Below are 17500 nucleotides of genomic sequence, written 5' to 3' on the forward strand. Positions count from 1 at the left end.
GGATTTGGGATTGGGGTATGGGGGGTGCTGGTCATGTTTCCTGGGGTGACTGAGAGGTGGGAGCAGTGAGCGAAGGTACTTTTGGGGAAGGTTCTGCCTCTGCCCTGGGAAGTAAGACCTGTTCCCACCCCGCTACCCCCCTTAAACTCCACTCCTGAACCTGTCGATATCCTGTGACCTGGCTAGCTGGCATCTGTTTTGCAGGCTATTTGCACGGGGTTGCACCCCTGGAGATGGGAAGGTCACACCCACAGGGACAGGAGGGGAAGTTGTCTTGGTGACAGAATTGTCCCTTGGGCAGGAGAGTTCAGGGGGTGGAAGGTATTCCCTGTAGAACAGGAGGAGGAGGAAGGGAGACTGTATCCTGGCATGGTGGAGGAATGCCACTTGGGCGGCTCATCTGGAGAGTAGCAAATATTAATGGAACACAAGCTAGGTAGCATGGATTAGAGATAAATCTGCCCTGGAGTGGCATAACTAAGTCACCTAAAGTATGCTTTAAACTATAACAAGGCCCTAACAAAGCTCCCCATCCTCACTGACCTGCAGCAATTGAGCTTAGAAGAACAAAAGTGATCTGAAAACACCAATGTAGTGAGCCTCTTTCTCTTAGGTATATCTCTCTCTTGGCTCCTGAACTCCACACCAACATTTTAAATAAAAACAAACATAAAGTAGGAAATATGACAGCAACAAAACTGTTGAGCTGCTCCCATCCACCTGCACACATGTAGTGATAAAACCAATATATGACAGAAATATTTACTTTTGGCAGAACAATGTAGCTTTCTCATCCTGAGGTATCATAGTCCCACAAAACATTTTGCCCGTTGTATTATTCCCTCCCCCCCACAAGTCACTTCAAGGCTTATGAAGTTTAGATTGTGCTTTTCAGGAACTGACCTCTGTAGAGCTGTTGTGGGCTGGAATTGCCCCCAAAGAATCACTGAGAGGTGTTTCCGCAGCGTATAGGGGGAGGTCAGGACATTCAAAACACAGAATTCGGGTTCTGCAGGAAACTCTGATATTTAACAACAGAATTTGGTGCTTGTAAGAATGGAATCTTGAATTTTCAAAATTAATTATGAAACAGGAGTTCAGGAAGTTCATTCAGAAAAAAAAGTCAACTCACCCTTTCATTTAGACTTTGCAAACTAAGCCTGATGAGGTACCCCAAGCTGCTCAGGGACTTAATGGCCCAGCTTCCTAATTATGTTCTGCATGTTAGGATCCTGGCAACACTGAAAGCTAGGAGTTTTGAAGCATCTTGGCTTTTATTTTGCAGCTGAAATTTCTGGGAGCCTGAATTTCATCAGGGGCCCCCAGGGCTGCTTGACTCCTAGCTCTGCAGCAGCCTCCCTGGGCAGCTGCTAGAAAGACAGGTGAGCTGGTAGGAAACTAATTTGTTTTCTGTCAAAAAGGATAAATTCCTGTGGCATGTTTTAAAGTTAATCAAATCAGCATTTTCAAAAGCAAAAAAAATGCTGACTCACAGACACTTGTTAGTATAGGGATACCCCCCTCTTCTATGGCTGCCCAGCTCTGCCCACTCTTTCTGCTCTTGTCCCTGTGCCCTTCAGGCACAGCAAGATAACATTTTTACTGTAAAGTATAACATTAGTGACTAAATATCCCTTGAAAATAGCTGAATTTTGGCCACTTTTGTGACCCAATGAAATAAGCCTTCCTATAGAAGTCATAAACTTTAGTCCTTTCTTAAATTCTCTTTTTCAGGAATTGGTCTAAACTATACTGGCAAATAGTACATTTTTGCCACCAGACACTGAACCGTTTCTAGGAGGGTTTCCTGGTATAGATATAATTGTAAAATTACACTGAAAGATCTTAGTGTAATGTCCTTGTTCATCTGAGAAAAGCTGCCTCCATGTTAATATAATCTTGGGATAGTAAGTGTGTGCCTCTTTTCCATTAATATCTATACATATACATAACACGCATGTGCATACACAGAGTATGAGGCAGAGAGGGAAAGGAAGAGACATCAGCTCATCCCTTTAGGGATAAGTCTTCTTTTAGACAAGTCTGAGCAATAAATACCATAGTAAACAAAAAAAGGGACAAAGGACATTTACTTATAAGGAGGGCAGAATCTACTTCAGTGCTACCTTCCCACACTCACTTGTTCACAATTTTGCCTGTATAGTTTATTATCATTCCAGGCTGTTTCATCATGGCACAAATGTAGAGTTTCTCTCTCATACAAGATAATCTTGTTATAGACAATCTGGTTATTGAATGTCCTCGACAAAGAACAATCTTGTTAATAGCTCGCCTGCTCAAAGATGTGTCACTTCAAATCCATCTTGTATCTGAATCTCAGCTACATATAAATGCCCTCATCTGCAGCTCCCCTTCCTCAGACTGATGATGGTTGTTCTGTCTGAGAGTCAAATGTCTCACAAAAGACTTACTCAGCTAGTAGAATTTATTTCACATAAAAATAGTTATATAGAAGTTTTATCTAAATGACCATCATCTTTCTTTCTATAAAGCACATAGTTGCCATTTTTGCAGTTTTTCTTGAACATTGCAATCCATTAAATTTGACTGAAGTGAAAACGTAGGTCAAAACTGTTCCCCACAGATCTATGCATGCAGAGAATACTTTGTACATATATCACTTCTGATACATCAACTTCCCTTTCCTGGACCTGAGAAGGCCGCTCAACACTGCCCATGGTCTGTGAAGAAACTGGCTTGCTGAAGGAGGAATGGGCAGGATAAAGAATGGGTTGAGTTGCACGGTGACCTATTTCAAGCCCTGTGAAAATAGGAAGGATAAGTGTCTATAGTTGCATTGTCTTTTTGATGGAGTTTTTCATCTATAGGGTCCCAGTGAAGCCGAAGTCACTGCTTGGAGGCAGAGGACCTCCTGTACAAATGTTAGGAGATTTGACTATTCTGAAACAACAATGTAGATTTTTATTTTGAGAGAAAAATCTGGTGAAAGACTGAAGCAGGAATAGATAATTTAACAGGGGTCTTTTCAAAGGATTTTCTTTTACTAATCACTCTTCATCAGGTTTTTCCATGGAAGGGGACCACAGGTTTGGGCCACAGGTTGTATTATTATCTATCCGACATTACAGGAAAAGGCAGCTTAAAATGTACAATCTATACACACCCATCCAAAATAAAAGTTATGTTTCATGCTATGAGACAGCTTTTACCTATGCTATATTATGAGAGAATAATGCAAATGTCATCTTCGGGGTTAGAAAAAGCTAAGTTATATTATTTATATCAGCTATAACACTGAATCCATTTCCAGCCTCAGGATCTAAACAGTCCTGCACTGTTGGAAAACTCTGGGCACATGTCTATTACAGTCTCTCTTTCTCACAAATCCTTTACACACTCTCCTGAAAATGGCATATCATGAGTAGAAAGAAGCGACAAGCAATGTGATGTGATGTGATGTGATGTGATGTGAAGTGGAAACATGGTTTTGAATTTGAGAATGTGACTTAGATTCACTGGCACAGCATCAAGAGGAGGTCCTGGCACACAGCAGAGGTAACAAATACATTTTCTGAAGAAAGGAGTATCAGATGAACACAATGCTCTAACCTCTGCAAAGAAACAGATGGAGGGTAGCTGCAATAGCCAAGTATAGGAAATAATGAGGAAAGGCTACAATAAGGAGGTGCAAACGATTAGCACTGCTGAACAGAGTCCTATGAGAACAAGTTTGATTCATTAGAAATATAGTTTTGCTAGTCTAGGAAGCCTCATTCAAATCTTCTAGTTAATACAACATTTAAATATTACAAATTACTGAGGATAACAAAAAGGCTAAATACAGACAGTCAAAAACCCCGAGGCAGAATCGATTCAATTTTGCAGGTTTATCTTAGCTGCGTAAATTAAACCAATAATGAACTGAACCAATGTTCAACGTTCACTTGGGAAAGGCAGGCAGAAGCCTGCACTAACCCAGGCCAGAAGCAGGGGGCACTAGAGCATGCCTCCCAGTTTGTTGGCTGTTGGCCAGTCCAGCCCAGCCAAGCGGAGGTCATCCCTAATTGGCTGCCTAGCACATGCCCCCAACCCCCTGCTGTCCACCATGGGTCCTACAGCACACTGGTAATAACAATCAACTTGGTGCTGTTAATTTAGAATAATGCCTTTGAAAAAAAAGACCAATCAGTGCAACTTGAGGGACAGACAACCCTTGATAAAACTTTAAGAAATGGTATAATCTGATATGGGACAAAGCAGAAAATGTTCAAGTAGGCAAAATCCTCTCCCATCCTTCTGGCCTTCATATATTGTTCCACTTCAGTGTAACAGATGCATCAGAGCTTTACTAAGTGCAACATTTGAAACAAGTTTGAGGATCCACCCAACCCCTATTATTGTGTGCCCATTACTACTGTCACTAGAATCAAAGACTGAAACATGTCATTCATTTTCCAGTTCACGCAATATTATCTTTTCAGAAAGAAATTCAAATCATAGCTCAGCATGAAAGGCCCACTTTTAAATGCGTATCCTCTGAAACAGAATTCAAGTTATAGTATTTAGTAATTATAAAGTAACTGTTTTGTTTTCTTCCTGGAACTCCACAAATAAGAGATTTGCCAATCTGAGAATAGCTTTTTGCCTATTTTGGAAAAAGATTGTAACGGAAGACACTTGCAGGTATCCACGGGACTGTGAGGGTTTCTTGCAGTAGTTCACCCAGAACAGATTCCTGGTAAACCCCACTTAATATCACTTTCCAAATAAACATTGAACTGTTGATGACTACTTGGTGAGCCAACCAGTTATGTATCCACCTTACAGTATTTTCATCTAGTCTGTATTTTTTTAGCTTGCTAATGAGAAGGTCATGAGAGAGAGTGGCAAGAGCCTTGCAGAAGTCAAACTAAATCATTATCCACTGTTCTTCCCCAATCCACACAATCCATTACCTTATAGTACAAGGAAATCAGGTTGTTCGGGCATGACTTAATCTTGTTAAATACACACTAGGTTTTCCTGATCACCTTCTTTTCCTCTAGATACTGCACAATAGAATACTTAAGGATTTGGTTTTCCTTAAGGACCTTCTATGATTTGTCCAGGTATCAAGAGTAGGCTATCTGGTCTGTAGTTAACTATATCCTCCTTTTTCTTTTTCTTAAAGATGTTTGCCCTTTTCCAATTATCCCAGATCTCATCTGACTTCCACAAGTTCTCAAGAAAGGTAACCACTGGCTCTGAAATCAGCTCAGCCAAATACTTCAGTACCCTAGGGTGTATCTCATCCAGCCCTGCCAACTTGAAACCATCGAGCTTCTCTAAACAATCCCTAACCCGTTCCTCCACTACTCTAGATTGTTTGTCTCCTTCCCTATTTTTGCTGCCAACCTTGCTTTTCATATGGTAGTTGACCCTGTTTGTGAAGACTTAAGTAAACAGAAAAATACTTTTCTACATCATGCATAATCAGACTGCCGTATAAATTCTTTTGCATCAACTTGCCTGATAGCTAAAATGGCGGTAATTACCATGCTCCAGCAGACTCGATTAATCAAGTCTGCTCTGACATGCATCAGAGAAGCCTTAACGTATGTATATAGGCACCCTCCATTTTTAGTTTTGGTCAGAACCAGGAACAAGCTGGTAAATAAATTTAGCCAAACAATTAAGTTTCATTTTCAGATTCAGAGCAATAAGCTGAGGAAATGTTCATTTTTCCAAAACTGGTTGCCCATAATTATATCTGCTTGTTCTTAGTACAGTTACAGTTTGGAAATGACAACATCCAAACTTGAGACATCTGTGCCCTCAGTACATTTATCTATGACAAAGTGAGCATTCAGTATTTTTATGCTTCTTGATGTAACAGAACCAACAGTGCTCTGAAAGCAAGTACTAAAGTCTCTTCTGGTATGTGTATCATCAACAGAATAACTAATATAGACCTGAATGTTTATACTGGTGATGATTTGTAAGCCAAAAAAGACAGAGTTTGACTTTCAGGTTCAGTTCAGAAGGCTGACAGGGAAAATCAAACAAACAAACAAGTCTTTAATTACAGACTGAGCACAAATTTTATATAGAATTCACTGAGACACAATGCCATGAAACCTCATGACATCATTTTACAGTCACTTTTCAAAGTACAATTGCACTGTAATATGGCCCCATATTTTTCACTTAAATTAGTTCTATTATGTTTGCCCTTTGTATTCCAAGCACCTTGGTATCACAAGGCAGACATACAAATCTTAAAAGTACTTGAGTAAACAGGAGAAGCTACATTTAGAGTTCCAAAAAATGAAGAAAGCTATACGTATTCATACACAAACAAAATTAGAAGTTAGCGTTCTGAAAAAAGGAATCCTGGAAAAACACCATGGTTTAAAGCTTTACAGAACATATCATTGTACTCAGTGTAGGAGGTGAAGACAAGAGGCAATTTATTCTGCAGCTGGTTTAGAAATAAACACAGCAATGGAAGATAAGGAGTGAAAGAGGGATAAATCCTCCTGTAGCAAACTTGATGGACAGACAGGCTGCCATTAACAATGCTGTTGCCTTTGTAAGTACAGAGTGATGTGGAGATACCCTGGCATTTATACTGTAGACATGGTCCTTAAAGATTTTACACCTCCAATTCCTTAGAATTATCAGCTATCTCCAGCCTGTCAGTCATCCTGGCAATCTTAGATTTTTAGCTTGCAGGCCAGGCAGATTATTGACAAAGCAATCCAGGGTGATATAATACACCCTGACAAACAACAGTGAGGGGGATTGTGTTTACCACTTTCACTGCACCAATTCACCTAAATTAATTCTTAACACTGAAAGTAAACTTTCTCTTGATAAGCATTCATTCCCTTCATACTATTGTTTTGGTATGCTACACTAGCTCAAGTGGAACAGTAAAGCATTTTGATGCATCTAATTTAAACTGCACAACACTACCAGTAATAGTAATAAAACACTTTTCATTTGACAGCAGGTAAACCAGGTGATATGTCTATAAACACAACATACGCACCACAATAAGTTAAGGCTCTGATTTAAACAGACAAAGCCAAGAAAAATTTCAAATTTAGGTTTGATTCTCTGTCCTCGACTTACCCTGTCTCTACAGGGATTGCAACACACACAGTATGAACTCTAAGATCACATATTGTTCAGAGACACAAGCACAACGGTGAATACAGGCAATAAAATTGACTTTGAGCTGACAACATTTTTGCCATGTTTTTGCCCAAAGGCAGTTTTTAACATTTAGATTATAAACTCTTGGTGGGAGAGAGGGGGAATAACACTCTTTAGAACGGTGGTACACCCTTAGCTATGCCAGTGACTCTAAGCATTGTTAAAATTCTGAGCTAATTACTTAAGACTATTTTTATACCAGTAGATATTTTGCACTGCACATTACATATTCCAGATACTGGAACATACACAATGGTTCAGTGTCCAATGAGCCTGTTTGTTAACTTATTTCTAGTGAAAGAAAGAGTGATGGCACAGCCACGTGAGAAAACATCACTTTTTAAAATTTTAACTTGTTAGTAAATGTCTTCAGCATGAGTACAGCCAGGCATGGTATTGTTAACACAGAAATGCCTCTTTTGTGCATGGAGTTTTAAAGGTAGTATAGTCACAATGTAGAAGCCTAGATCCAAATGCCATACTACTTCAGATGAGGAGAGTATGAGATTCAGGATTTTTGGTTCTACTTGGAAATATGAGCCTGTGGTCAAGCCTGTATTTGAAGCGGAGCTTTCCCATGGTTTAAAGGTGCTCTGATCAAGCCCTGTTTAAACAGGCACATCTCTTAAACAATATTTCTGAATTAGGCCACAAGGTTCAAGACATGGAGCCTAATTCTTGGCTTCCCTTTTTGGATCTCTCGCTCTCATTCTATGGAAACTGTGTTCCCAGCTCACCCACAATGCACCCAATCAATAGATTTGTGTTAGAACATTACAGAAAAGATTTAAATATTGAATACATGCATTTTAAACATGTTCAGTGTACATTATAAAAATTAATTTAGAATAACTGTATATGTGTATGTGTTAATCATGCTTTAGCTTAGTTCATCTGCTGCAGGATTAATGGTGAAATAGCTCATCAGGGAGAACACGTTTGCCCATACTGGCTCAGACTGAGTGACTAGTTTAGGTCCCATAAACTTTATACCCTTCAGTACACCTCCCTGAAGGTTGCAAGGCTGTTTTCCCCTAGGGAAGAAACTGTTTTAAATAGCAAGACAACAGCAGAATTGCTGGAAACAAGATTAATTAAAAACAGGGGAAAATGAGTTTTAAAAAGTTTTCTTATCATATTTAAAAGAACATGCCAAATGAACTTTCCTTAGCTACAGAAAAGATATAGACTGTCATGTCCAAAATGCAAGCTCTGTCTTACACCTCCCCATGTTCCAGACCCCTGCTACCCCAAAGGGCAGAGACATAGATCTCTACCACATACAGTTCAGTTTTTTGTTCTTTCCTTTCTTTTCCTTTCTTTCTCCCTTCTCCCTTAAGTTTTCAGGTAGTATAATACATTGCCAGTGGGTCACCATTCTCCTATAAAATGTCTCTAACAACTTGAGCTATATTAGTCTATCCCAAGAAGACTTTTCCTATTATCCAGGTTCAAGGATAGACTACTGGTAAAATAAAAATAAAAATGCAAAGAGCCTAAATCACCTAGAAGCCTAAATTCAAAACTGATTAAACTGGAAGCATGCAATAATAATTTAGCACATATTTCACTCAGGGATTCATTTTTAATTGTTTAGTTTATCTTCCACTACCTGGAGAAGGCAGGGACAGACAAAAGAGTTACTGCAAATACATTCATGAACAGTAAGTCCTCCTTCCTTTGATTTGGTATAAATGTTTTGTATGTTCATACACTAAGTCAGCTTTGAAAAACTGGATTTAGCTTGGTCTTCACACAGATGTGTGTGTGTGTAACTGAAATAATTATACCAGCTCAAACCTTAGGCAAGAGACAATGTTACATGTACAAAGGTATCAAACCATTGCAATTTATTCTCTTTCTCATACTAGAATAAGCTGTTCCACCATAAGCAAATTCTTACTGGTAAAATTGAGACTGGGGTCTAAAAGAGGCCAGCATTTTGTGTGTAAGCAAGCCATAAGGGTGCTAAGTTACTTAGGAAATTTTGAAAAGTTTACCTATGGACATATTAATAATAAACAATCATATTTATTAAATAATTAGCAAAATAACATTCATATGCACATTAAATCATAACAGGATTGCTGGGGAAATATCATGTGAAGACTCCTTCCTAATCTGACTTAACTGTTAATTATAGTGGTGCAACACATCCAAACCAACTGAAATTGTATGTTTTTAATATGTATCTGTATAGTTATCACTATATCTACATAAAGAAGTATATAGAAAGACACAGACACACAGTTTCAATTTGTATTATTGCAACATCTTGTTTATGTTTTGGGAACTGAATATACTGAAACATTAACATGATATCACAGCACTGAGCATGGAAAGTGTTACTCTGTGCCAGATTAGAATATGATTATTTTAAATACTTAATTCTATGACATCAACATTTTCCAAAGTTATTATCTGTAAAAACCTTGGAAAATTGTGCCTCCTGGTAAAAAGGGGTATTTACTTGTTTTTTACCTTTGCAGAATCTGTAAACACAGAGGGTAAATATCCAGATATGATGAAAAAGTCTACAAATCTCAACAAAGGAAATATATCCTTGAATATACTGTGGATGCTGACAGAAAGCAAAACTGCCTGAATTATAACAATGATAATTTGTAATTTTAATTATTTATAAGGAGATGACGGCTGAGTTTCCAAAAATCTTTCTATTAAGAATTCTCAGTATAAATCTCTCTGATATACTGTAACACTACTTCATCTTTGCTGCCAACCACGCTGGAATGCATAAAGCCCCTCATTAGTTCACGCCTTCACTTATGAGGATTGCTTTAACAAAGGGATCCAGTGTGTGTTAATGACTTTTAGAATTAAGATATGACTGTGGCAAAACAATAAATACCTCCATCTTATTAAGATGATTCGGTAACAACAGTGCAGAGCTGCTTTGTATTTGCTTTCCTCCACACGCATTTTAGTTCAGGCAGAAAACCCAGGGATGCACTCCAGAGAAACATATAATGAGGTCAGATGGAAAATCTTGTCTTGTTTCAGATATGAATTCAATCCATCCTTTCTTGCATGTGAGACAATATACACAGAAGGAAATGCTGCTGACATGTTTTAACTTCACTGACACTGAAAATCTTTTCCCCTCTGTTGTTCCTGTTTGTTTTCATTTGAAATATTATGCACAGGATTACTGGAGATAGCTATAAAACCTGTTTTTATTTACTCATTTAACTTCTTGCTCTACATTTGTTGCTCAGTTAGTGTCATTGCTCAAAATTCTTTGGATAATATTGTCAGCTAATTCACCTCTAGCAACATGCAGAAAAATGTGCTAAATGTAAGGTTGTCACCTTTCCTATTATGTACTAAAATCCTGGGAGGTCTACAGATTTTACAGAGGAGATGGGAGAATGGAAAAGAATATTGGTCTTCTAGTTAAAACCTGGAGAACTGGAGTTTACCTGTCACAAGCAGGTACTTTGGTTCAAAACTATTCCCTAGAGCCATGCTTTGCTATTGAGCAGAAGTCAGAACAATGTGTCAAGACTTGGAGCGCAGCTCTTCAATGTCTAACACAACTATTAGAGGAAGAGCTAAAAATTCAGTTGTCAGCATAATTTGAGTTTAAAATGATTTTAAAGGAATGTTTAATTCCTAATTAGCCTATTCAGTGCATTATAATGTACATTTATATCTGGCAGCAAGGGAACTGAGAGTAACCTTTTAATGTAGTGTACCTTGTATAATATGTAACTATGTAATAGAAAACAACAAGAATACTTAAATTGATGGTGACCTTTATCATGCAGGGGTCAGAGGAGAGGAAGTACTATAGTGAAAACAAAATGTACTGTAGCGTACGAGAGGCTATTATTATGTGTTACCGTATTCCCAATGAAATTAGTTTTTCCATTGACCTCAAAGGGAAAAGGTTTAAGTCCCTTTGTTATATCTGTTTACCACCCATCTAAGGCATCTATACATCCTTTATTAGCATAGCACCAGTATTACTAATCAATACTTACAATATCTCTGAATATCCCTGCAAGGGATCTTCTCTTTGCAGAGGAAGATCTTTGGTTCAGAGACACTAAGCAACTTGCTCAAGGTCACATAGGAAGTCTGTGGCAGAACAGGAACCTGAATTCCAGTCTTTCAAGTCCTAGGTTACCATCCTAACAATTCTTTCTCTCTTCCTACAAAGTCACATTCTTCTGAAATTTTTATTAGAGGTAGTGGAAAAAATAGCTTGGACTATGCAATATATATTTAAAAAGCACACATGGAGCTTTCCTAATGAGTGTGATTTTTTAAACAATCATCAGTACGTGCTAAATTAGAAACTAAACATCTATTGGGTAATGCTAGGCCCCCTCCTCCTGAGCCAAGGAAGGAACTATTTTGGTCATACCAAAATGCCACTATCCTTGATTTCCACAGCAGATTTCCCTTACTTTATATGTGCATTAAAGCCTTTCTGAACTCACTTGGCTATATATTTCACAAGAAGACTTAATAAGTACACACCGAAACTGAAGTAAACTAAATGCTTTAGACTGCCATTTCTGAAGGTATGGGATATTATCACATTTCATATTATATTAACTTACCCATCAAATGTTCCAGATTCATTTTACCAATTGGAAATAAAAATGTGTATTATAATAGCAAGGATGAGCAGTGAATTAGAATTTTTCATATCATGATAATGATTTTCAGGTCGTATTACTAAATACCGAAATCCCAAGTCTAATAGAAAAGCTACTACAGTAGAAAATACCTCAATGACAATATTTTCACGGAACATTTTAAAATAAATCAGTCTGATTTTCAGTCTCCACAGCATGATCTTGATAGAGAGAATAATTATTGGAAGAAAGGAAGTTTGCCTGTCACCCTATCAAATCCCACACGTAAATTTACTATATTTAAAACAGATTGCAAATGCCCTATGGGGTTGGATGCAAAATGATAGAGAAATAATTTTTTTATAGAAATATGATCTTATGCTTTTAAATTTCTGTATTAGACGTTAATGTTTAACTAGCAGTAAATAAACCAAAGATAAAAATGTAGCTTTTTTCTAAGAGCAAAGGAAAGGTATGAAAAGGCAGAGTGAATAGGAACAGAGCCAGCTGATCATATCATCCGCCAGCCACAATGCTATTACTTCCTGAATCCATAAATTTGCAAGTGAAAATTGTACAGCTTTTTCTTGAATTTCACAGCTGTGCATTTGCAGCTTAAAATATGTAACTTTTTAAAAATTGTGCACAAGTGTTTTTTGTTATCAGTTTGATGTTCAGTTAGTACAGCAAAATCCACAACAAGGGAGTCTCATCTGGCTGCCTAGCTGGAAATCACAGCCCAGCTGATTAAGTTGTCTGTTAAATGATGGAACAAAAGTGTTTGATTATTAAGTGGTGCAAAGTGATCAAAGCATGGCAAGACAGACCTTTCTGAAACAAGCTAAGTTACATTTCTTAACAAAGAGAAAATTTCCTTGGTCACAAAATGGGAACTTCTCAGCAAAGTGACAAGGTTAATTGTGTGTTTACTGGGACACAGAAAGATTGTAAGGACAGACACATAACAACGTGGTTGGACAGCTGCCACATACGAGGGCAGTGGTGACTTCCAATTGCCACTACTGCTGGCATGGTTTTGCAGCTGCAGTAGCAACTGTTCCCCCCAACCCAGTTGGCACCTGGGATGGCTGCCCATCTAAGTGGATGAAGAATCTCTTTTTCCTTTAATGCTGTAGGTCTGGAGCACTTTATAATTCAGTAACAAGCCACTAAAGAACATAACCTTAACAGTAACCGTTCCATATTTCCATTAGTAAATCTATTGATCTATTTGACTGATAGTTTCTCAAAAGCATTTGTCATTTAAACTGACAATAGGAGTTAAAAGTACTTAGTACTTGGGAGCATTCTTTGCACCTTACAGCATTTGATGCATAATTCTGTTATACAGGGTGTGTCTACACATGCATTTACTGCACATTGAAGTTATAGCATAGTAAGTAGGAATAGGGCTGGCATGTACACGTGCGGTCGGCCTGGGACTAGATATAGTCCCAAGTCACAGCAGCTTGCCATGTGCCCCTGTGGCCACCAGGGGAAGCTCCAGCCTCCAGTGACATAGCTGCCAGCATGTGGCAGCCATGCTGAGGCCAGAGGCAGCTGCCAGCACGTGGTGGCCATCTTAAAAGCAGACCCCCACCCTCTGATCCCTGCCAGCCCCTTCCCTGCCTGCTGCATGCCCAGCACAGGGGCAGCATGAAGTGACTCCCTCCCTGCCCAGCTTGCCTCCCTGCACCACCCCTGCCTCTGCCCCTGCCAGGAGCACCCAGCACCACACTGCTCCAGCCTGGCCCATACCAGCAAAGACCACTGCTGCTGGCCATGGTGCTGGCCCTGCTGGTCCCACCAGGCCACCTCCACCCAGGCTCCAGAATAACCACACATCCCAGGGCTGGGCCCAGGGCACGGGCTGTGGGAGGCTCTGAACAACCTCCTCCTCCTGCGCTCCCTGCTCCAGCCCACGTGCCTCACCACCCACACATCTCCAACCCCCTGCCTACCCCTAGCACCACTCTAGGATGTACACAGAGGTCAAATAGTACAAACTGTATTAATACAACACCCTCCCCCCATTCCTCCCTTCTCGAACTGCTCCCTCCATCCTCCCCACCACACACACTGCCCTCCACCACCACTCCCAGCCACCAACAATAAAACCCCTGGTCCCCAAAATAAAAGGACACTTCATGTGTCTGATCCCATCCCTGAGTCCATCTGTGCAGGGCTGAGGGGTGGCATCACCCAGGGCAGAGAGCTTGGTGGCAGGCGGCCAGCTTCCCAGTCACAGACAGTTCCCTTGTGAGTCTGGGGGCCATGGTAAAGGCCAGGGATGCCTGCAGGCAGCACATGCTGCAGCACCTGCTCCAGGGCACTGCTGGGGGCCTGCTGTGGGATGGTGGGCTCTGCTCCACGCGCTGTCACTCCAGGGCCACCAGCTTGGCCCAGTGGGCCTGGCAGGCCTGCAGTTATACCTCCTCCTAGGCAGCCTCCCAGGTGAAGTCCTCTGCCCATCATAGCCACTGGCCCACAACCCAGCCCTCCACTGTGACCACTAGACACTGGAGCAGGTGGGTCCCATTAAGGCAGAACTGCTGGTGCAGCCAACACCTCCGGCTGGCTCTAGTGGCAGGTGGTGGTGAGGCTGCAGCAGCAATCGTGCAGGCCCCTGCAGCCTCTCCTCTGAGTACAGATGTTGCACCAGTAGAGGCAAGAGACAGAAGGCTTTTGTGAGACTTTGCAATATTTGAGAGATAAGATGCTCTGCCCCAGGGGCCCTGAATTGCCTGGCCTTAGATTGGAAGTCAGCCACATGTAGGTGCCCACTGACCATAGTAAGCTGACTGGGCAGGCCTGGGCCCGGGTGGGTGCTGCCTGAGCCCCCTGTACCCACTTGTTCCCTGGGGGATGGCCATAGGCTGCCTGCCTCCCCTGTCCCCTTCCCAAGATGGGCCAGGCCAGATGCTGGCAGCACCTGCTGCCATGGCTCCAGCCCCCACTGACATCCCTCCCCTCGCAGGCCCACTGTTCTGCCCAGTCCCTGGCACCCAGGCTTGGAGCACACAGGACTCCCAGATAACTGAGGTGATGGGCTGGCTGGGCCCTTGCCATCCCCATTGCATACCTCTTCTGGGAAGAACCCTGAGGCTGGTCTCCTGCCATGCTGCTGCTGCACCCGGAGTGTGCCCCTGTTGTGCATGCCATGGATGGTGCACAATGAGCTGTTTGTGGAGGCAGAGGGCTGCCTGGGCCACTATTCCTTGCTGCTGCTGACCTGCTGGTGTCCTGGGCCCACCTGTACTTCTGCATCAGGACCCTGAGCTACAAAGCTGCAGAGGACAACTTCAGTCTTCTTCAGAACCTCTGCCACTGCCTGGAGGCCTATCTGTCACTGAGCTACACATTCCTGCCCCTTGCTACTGAAGAGAGGAGGAGATAGCCACTGGGATTGATGCCTTCCTCAGCACATGAGAGGTCCATGCCTGCCCAGCTGTGGGGACATGGGTTGCTCAATAAAGGCCTGACCTGTGTCCTGACTCTCTGCATGTTGAGGGCAGGCCGGCAGGGTGGGGGGGAAACCCTGGAGCCAGGGGAGTTCAGGCAAGCTGGGCAAGGAGAGGAGGCTGGGGCTGGGAGGGCCCACCCCTCAGTGCAAGACTTACCATGGGCCTGGGGCCAGAGAGGCTGGTGGCTGGCTCCCCATGCCAGGCAGCATCCAACTCCACGTGGTGTCTCTGGCCTTCAGTGGGCTGTGGGCTGGTGCCCGGCCAGGGACCCCCATGGTTGGTGGTGGCATGGCCGGCTGCTCCTCATGTGCAGCTGTAGTGTGGGGCAGAGGCAGCCACTGGCCAGTCTGCCAGTGGGTGCAGCAGCCAGAGAGGAGTGCAAGATGGAGCATTGAAAGCCTGATGTCCCCCCCTCCATTGTTGTGTCACTGGAGATGACATGGTGGGGCATGGGCATGGGCTCCAGGGGAACCAGAATGTGGGTCAGCTCCCATATGAAAGCCATGGTCCTGGGAGCTCCACTGGACTGATGATTGTGGCTAGTCACAGCCACACACTTGGCCCTTGACCTTAATATGGCACTGCTGTGATGACTGGGAGTTGCCTCACACACACATCCCAGCTACCAGGGCCTCATAAATTTGGGCATTTGAGTACCCATCCTGGATGAACTGCCTCAGGACATCTGTCTTGCCTCACAGCCCCACAAGGGTGCACACCTCCTTCTGGGTCCAGTATGGGCCCCTGGGGCCCTGGATGGGTGGGCACATGTGGACAGAGCTGGGGCTGGACATGGGAGGAGGAGGATGTCATGGTCCATGCCAACTGACTGGACCCCCATACAGCTGGCCCTGGGATGCCAGCCCTCAAGGGCTGGCAGCAGCACCCCCAACAGGGGCACGGCCAGGGGGTCACAGCTGCGCAGCTGAGGCACTTCACCATGGTCCTACAGAAAGAAAGAGGTGGAGGGTGAGCAGCAGTGGGGAGCAGGTGCTGGCCCTGGTGGAATCACAGGGCTGGGCAAGGGGTGCAGCAGACTGCAGACCTTTTCAGCACTCACCTGAGGCCAGAGAGCAGCTTGAGAGGGGGACAGCTCGGACACACCCAGCCTGTGGGTCTTCCAGGGGGCACATGAGGCCTGCTGGGCTCCTGGACAGAGAGCAGCTCCTTTAGGCTTCCTGTGGTGTGTGCTCCAGCTAGTGGCTGCCAGAGAGCAGTCCAGCAGCAGGAGAAGAGGGAGCCAGACAGGAGCCCTAGGGATGGGCAGACCCAGCCAGGAGGCTCCTTTATTACTGTGCAGTAATATATCTACATGTGCATTACAGTGCAGTAACTAGTTGAGTGTAAATTTACTACCTGCATCACGTTGGTGTAAGCCCCATAGTTACTGTGCAGTATGTGATTGCACATGTATATGCATGCCGATACTGCACAGTAATTTTTGGTTACTGTGCAGTAAATGTGCATGTCTAGACACACCCACAGTATACAAAACAACCAATTATAGATGAGCATAAACTGAAGAAAAAGCAAACTTGTATATGAATCTGAAAAGTCAGAGTATTAGACTTCATTACACAGAGATGGAGATCTAATCATTTAACTGAAATCTGTGCTCCCAGGGCTCCAATACGGTCATATTTTGCTCAGTGCAAGATTGGAGGGGATAATGGACAAAGATGGGCTTAAATTACCCTTGCACTCCTTTAATCTCATGACCGGATAGAGGTTGGTTATGTCCCTAGAATAGTTAGAGCATTGCCCAGATGTCTCTACCCTGAAGGTCAATTGGTCAATATGGGAATTGTAGGCAGTTAGGCTTATTAGGTCATGGCCTTTTTCATTTAGGATGCCCTAGAATCAAAGACCACAAGGAAGCAGTTAACATGATAGTTGTATGCCATCCAAGAATTCCCTTATGCACTTCTTACATTTTTGTTTTGCAGGTACTTTATTCTGTTGTTTTGCTAGTCGTCTTTATATTTCATGAAGAAGTAATTGTTCAAAGTAGCACAACATTTTTGTTTCGATAGTTAGCTTCTCCCACGGATGTACTTGCAGTGTTTCATTTTAGTTAATGGTTCAAGCCTCTGAATATTCCGTTAACTCTTTCAGCAATAACTATCATGTCTCAGGATGTGATATATATGTGACTATCTTCCCTAGGTGTGACTGATCCAGGTGAAACCTTTCCACCCTGTGGACTATTGTAAGGAATACTCATTTTAGGCATCTGGGGCATATCTA

General features: G+C 42.4%; 1 protein-coding gene across 1 annotated transcript in view; it reads left to right on the top strand.

Annotated features, from left to right (window-relative positions):
- LOC109298046 (dynein heavy chain 2, axonemal-like) overlaps positions 1–17286 on the top strand; it is a 47720-nt gene extending 30434 nt beyond the window's left edge. Inside the window, exon 14 of the mRNA XM_019518181.1 lies at positions 17200–17286. Coding sequence (XP_019373726.1) covers positions 17200–17286 — 87 coding nt within the window. The remainder of the gene's footprint in view (positions 1–17199) is intronic.
- Positions 17287–17500: the final 214 nt, after the last annotated feature.

This window comes from Gavialis gangeticus, unplaced genomic scaffold, assembly GCF_001723915.1.
Source record: "Gavialis gangeticus isolate Ggan-Ray unplaced genomic scaffold, GavGan_comp1, whole genome shotgun sequence".
In the NCBI taxonomy this organism is placed as follows: Eukaryota; Metazoa; Chordata; order Crocodylia; family Gavialidae; genus Gavialis; species Gavialis gangeticus.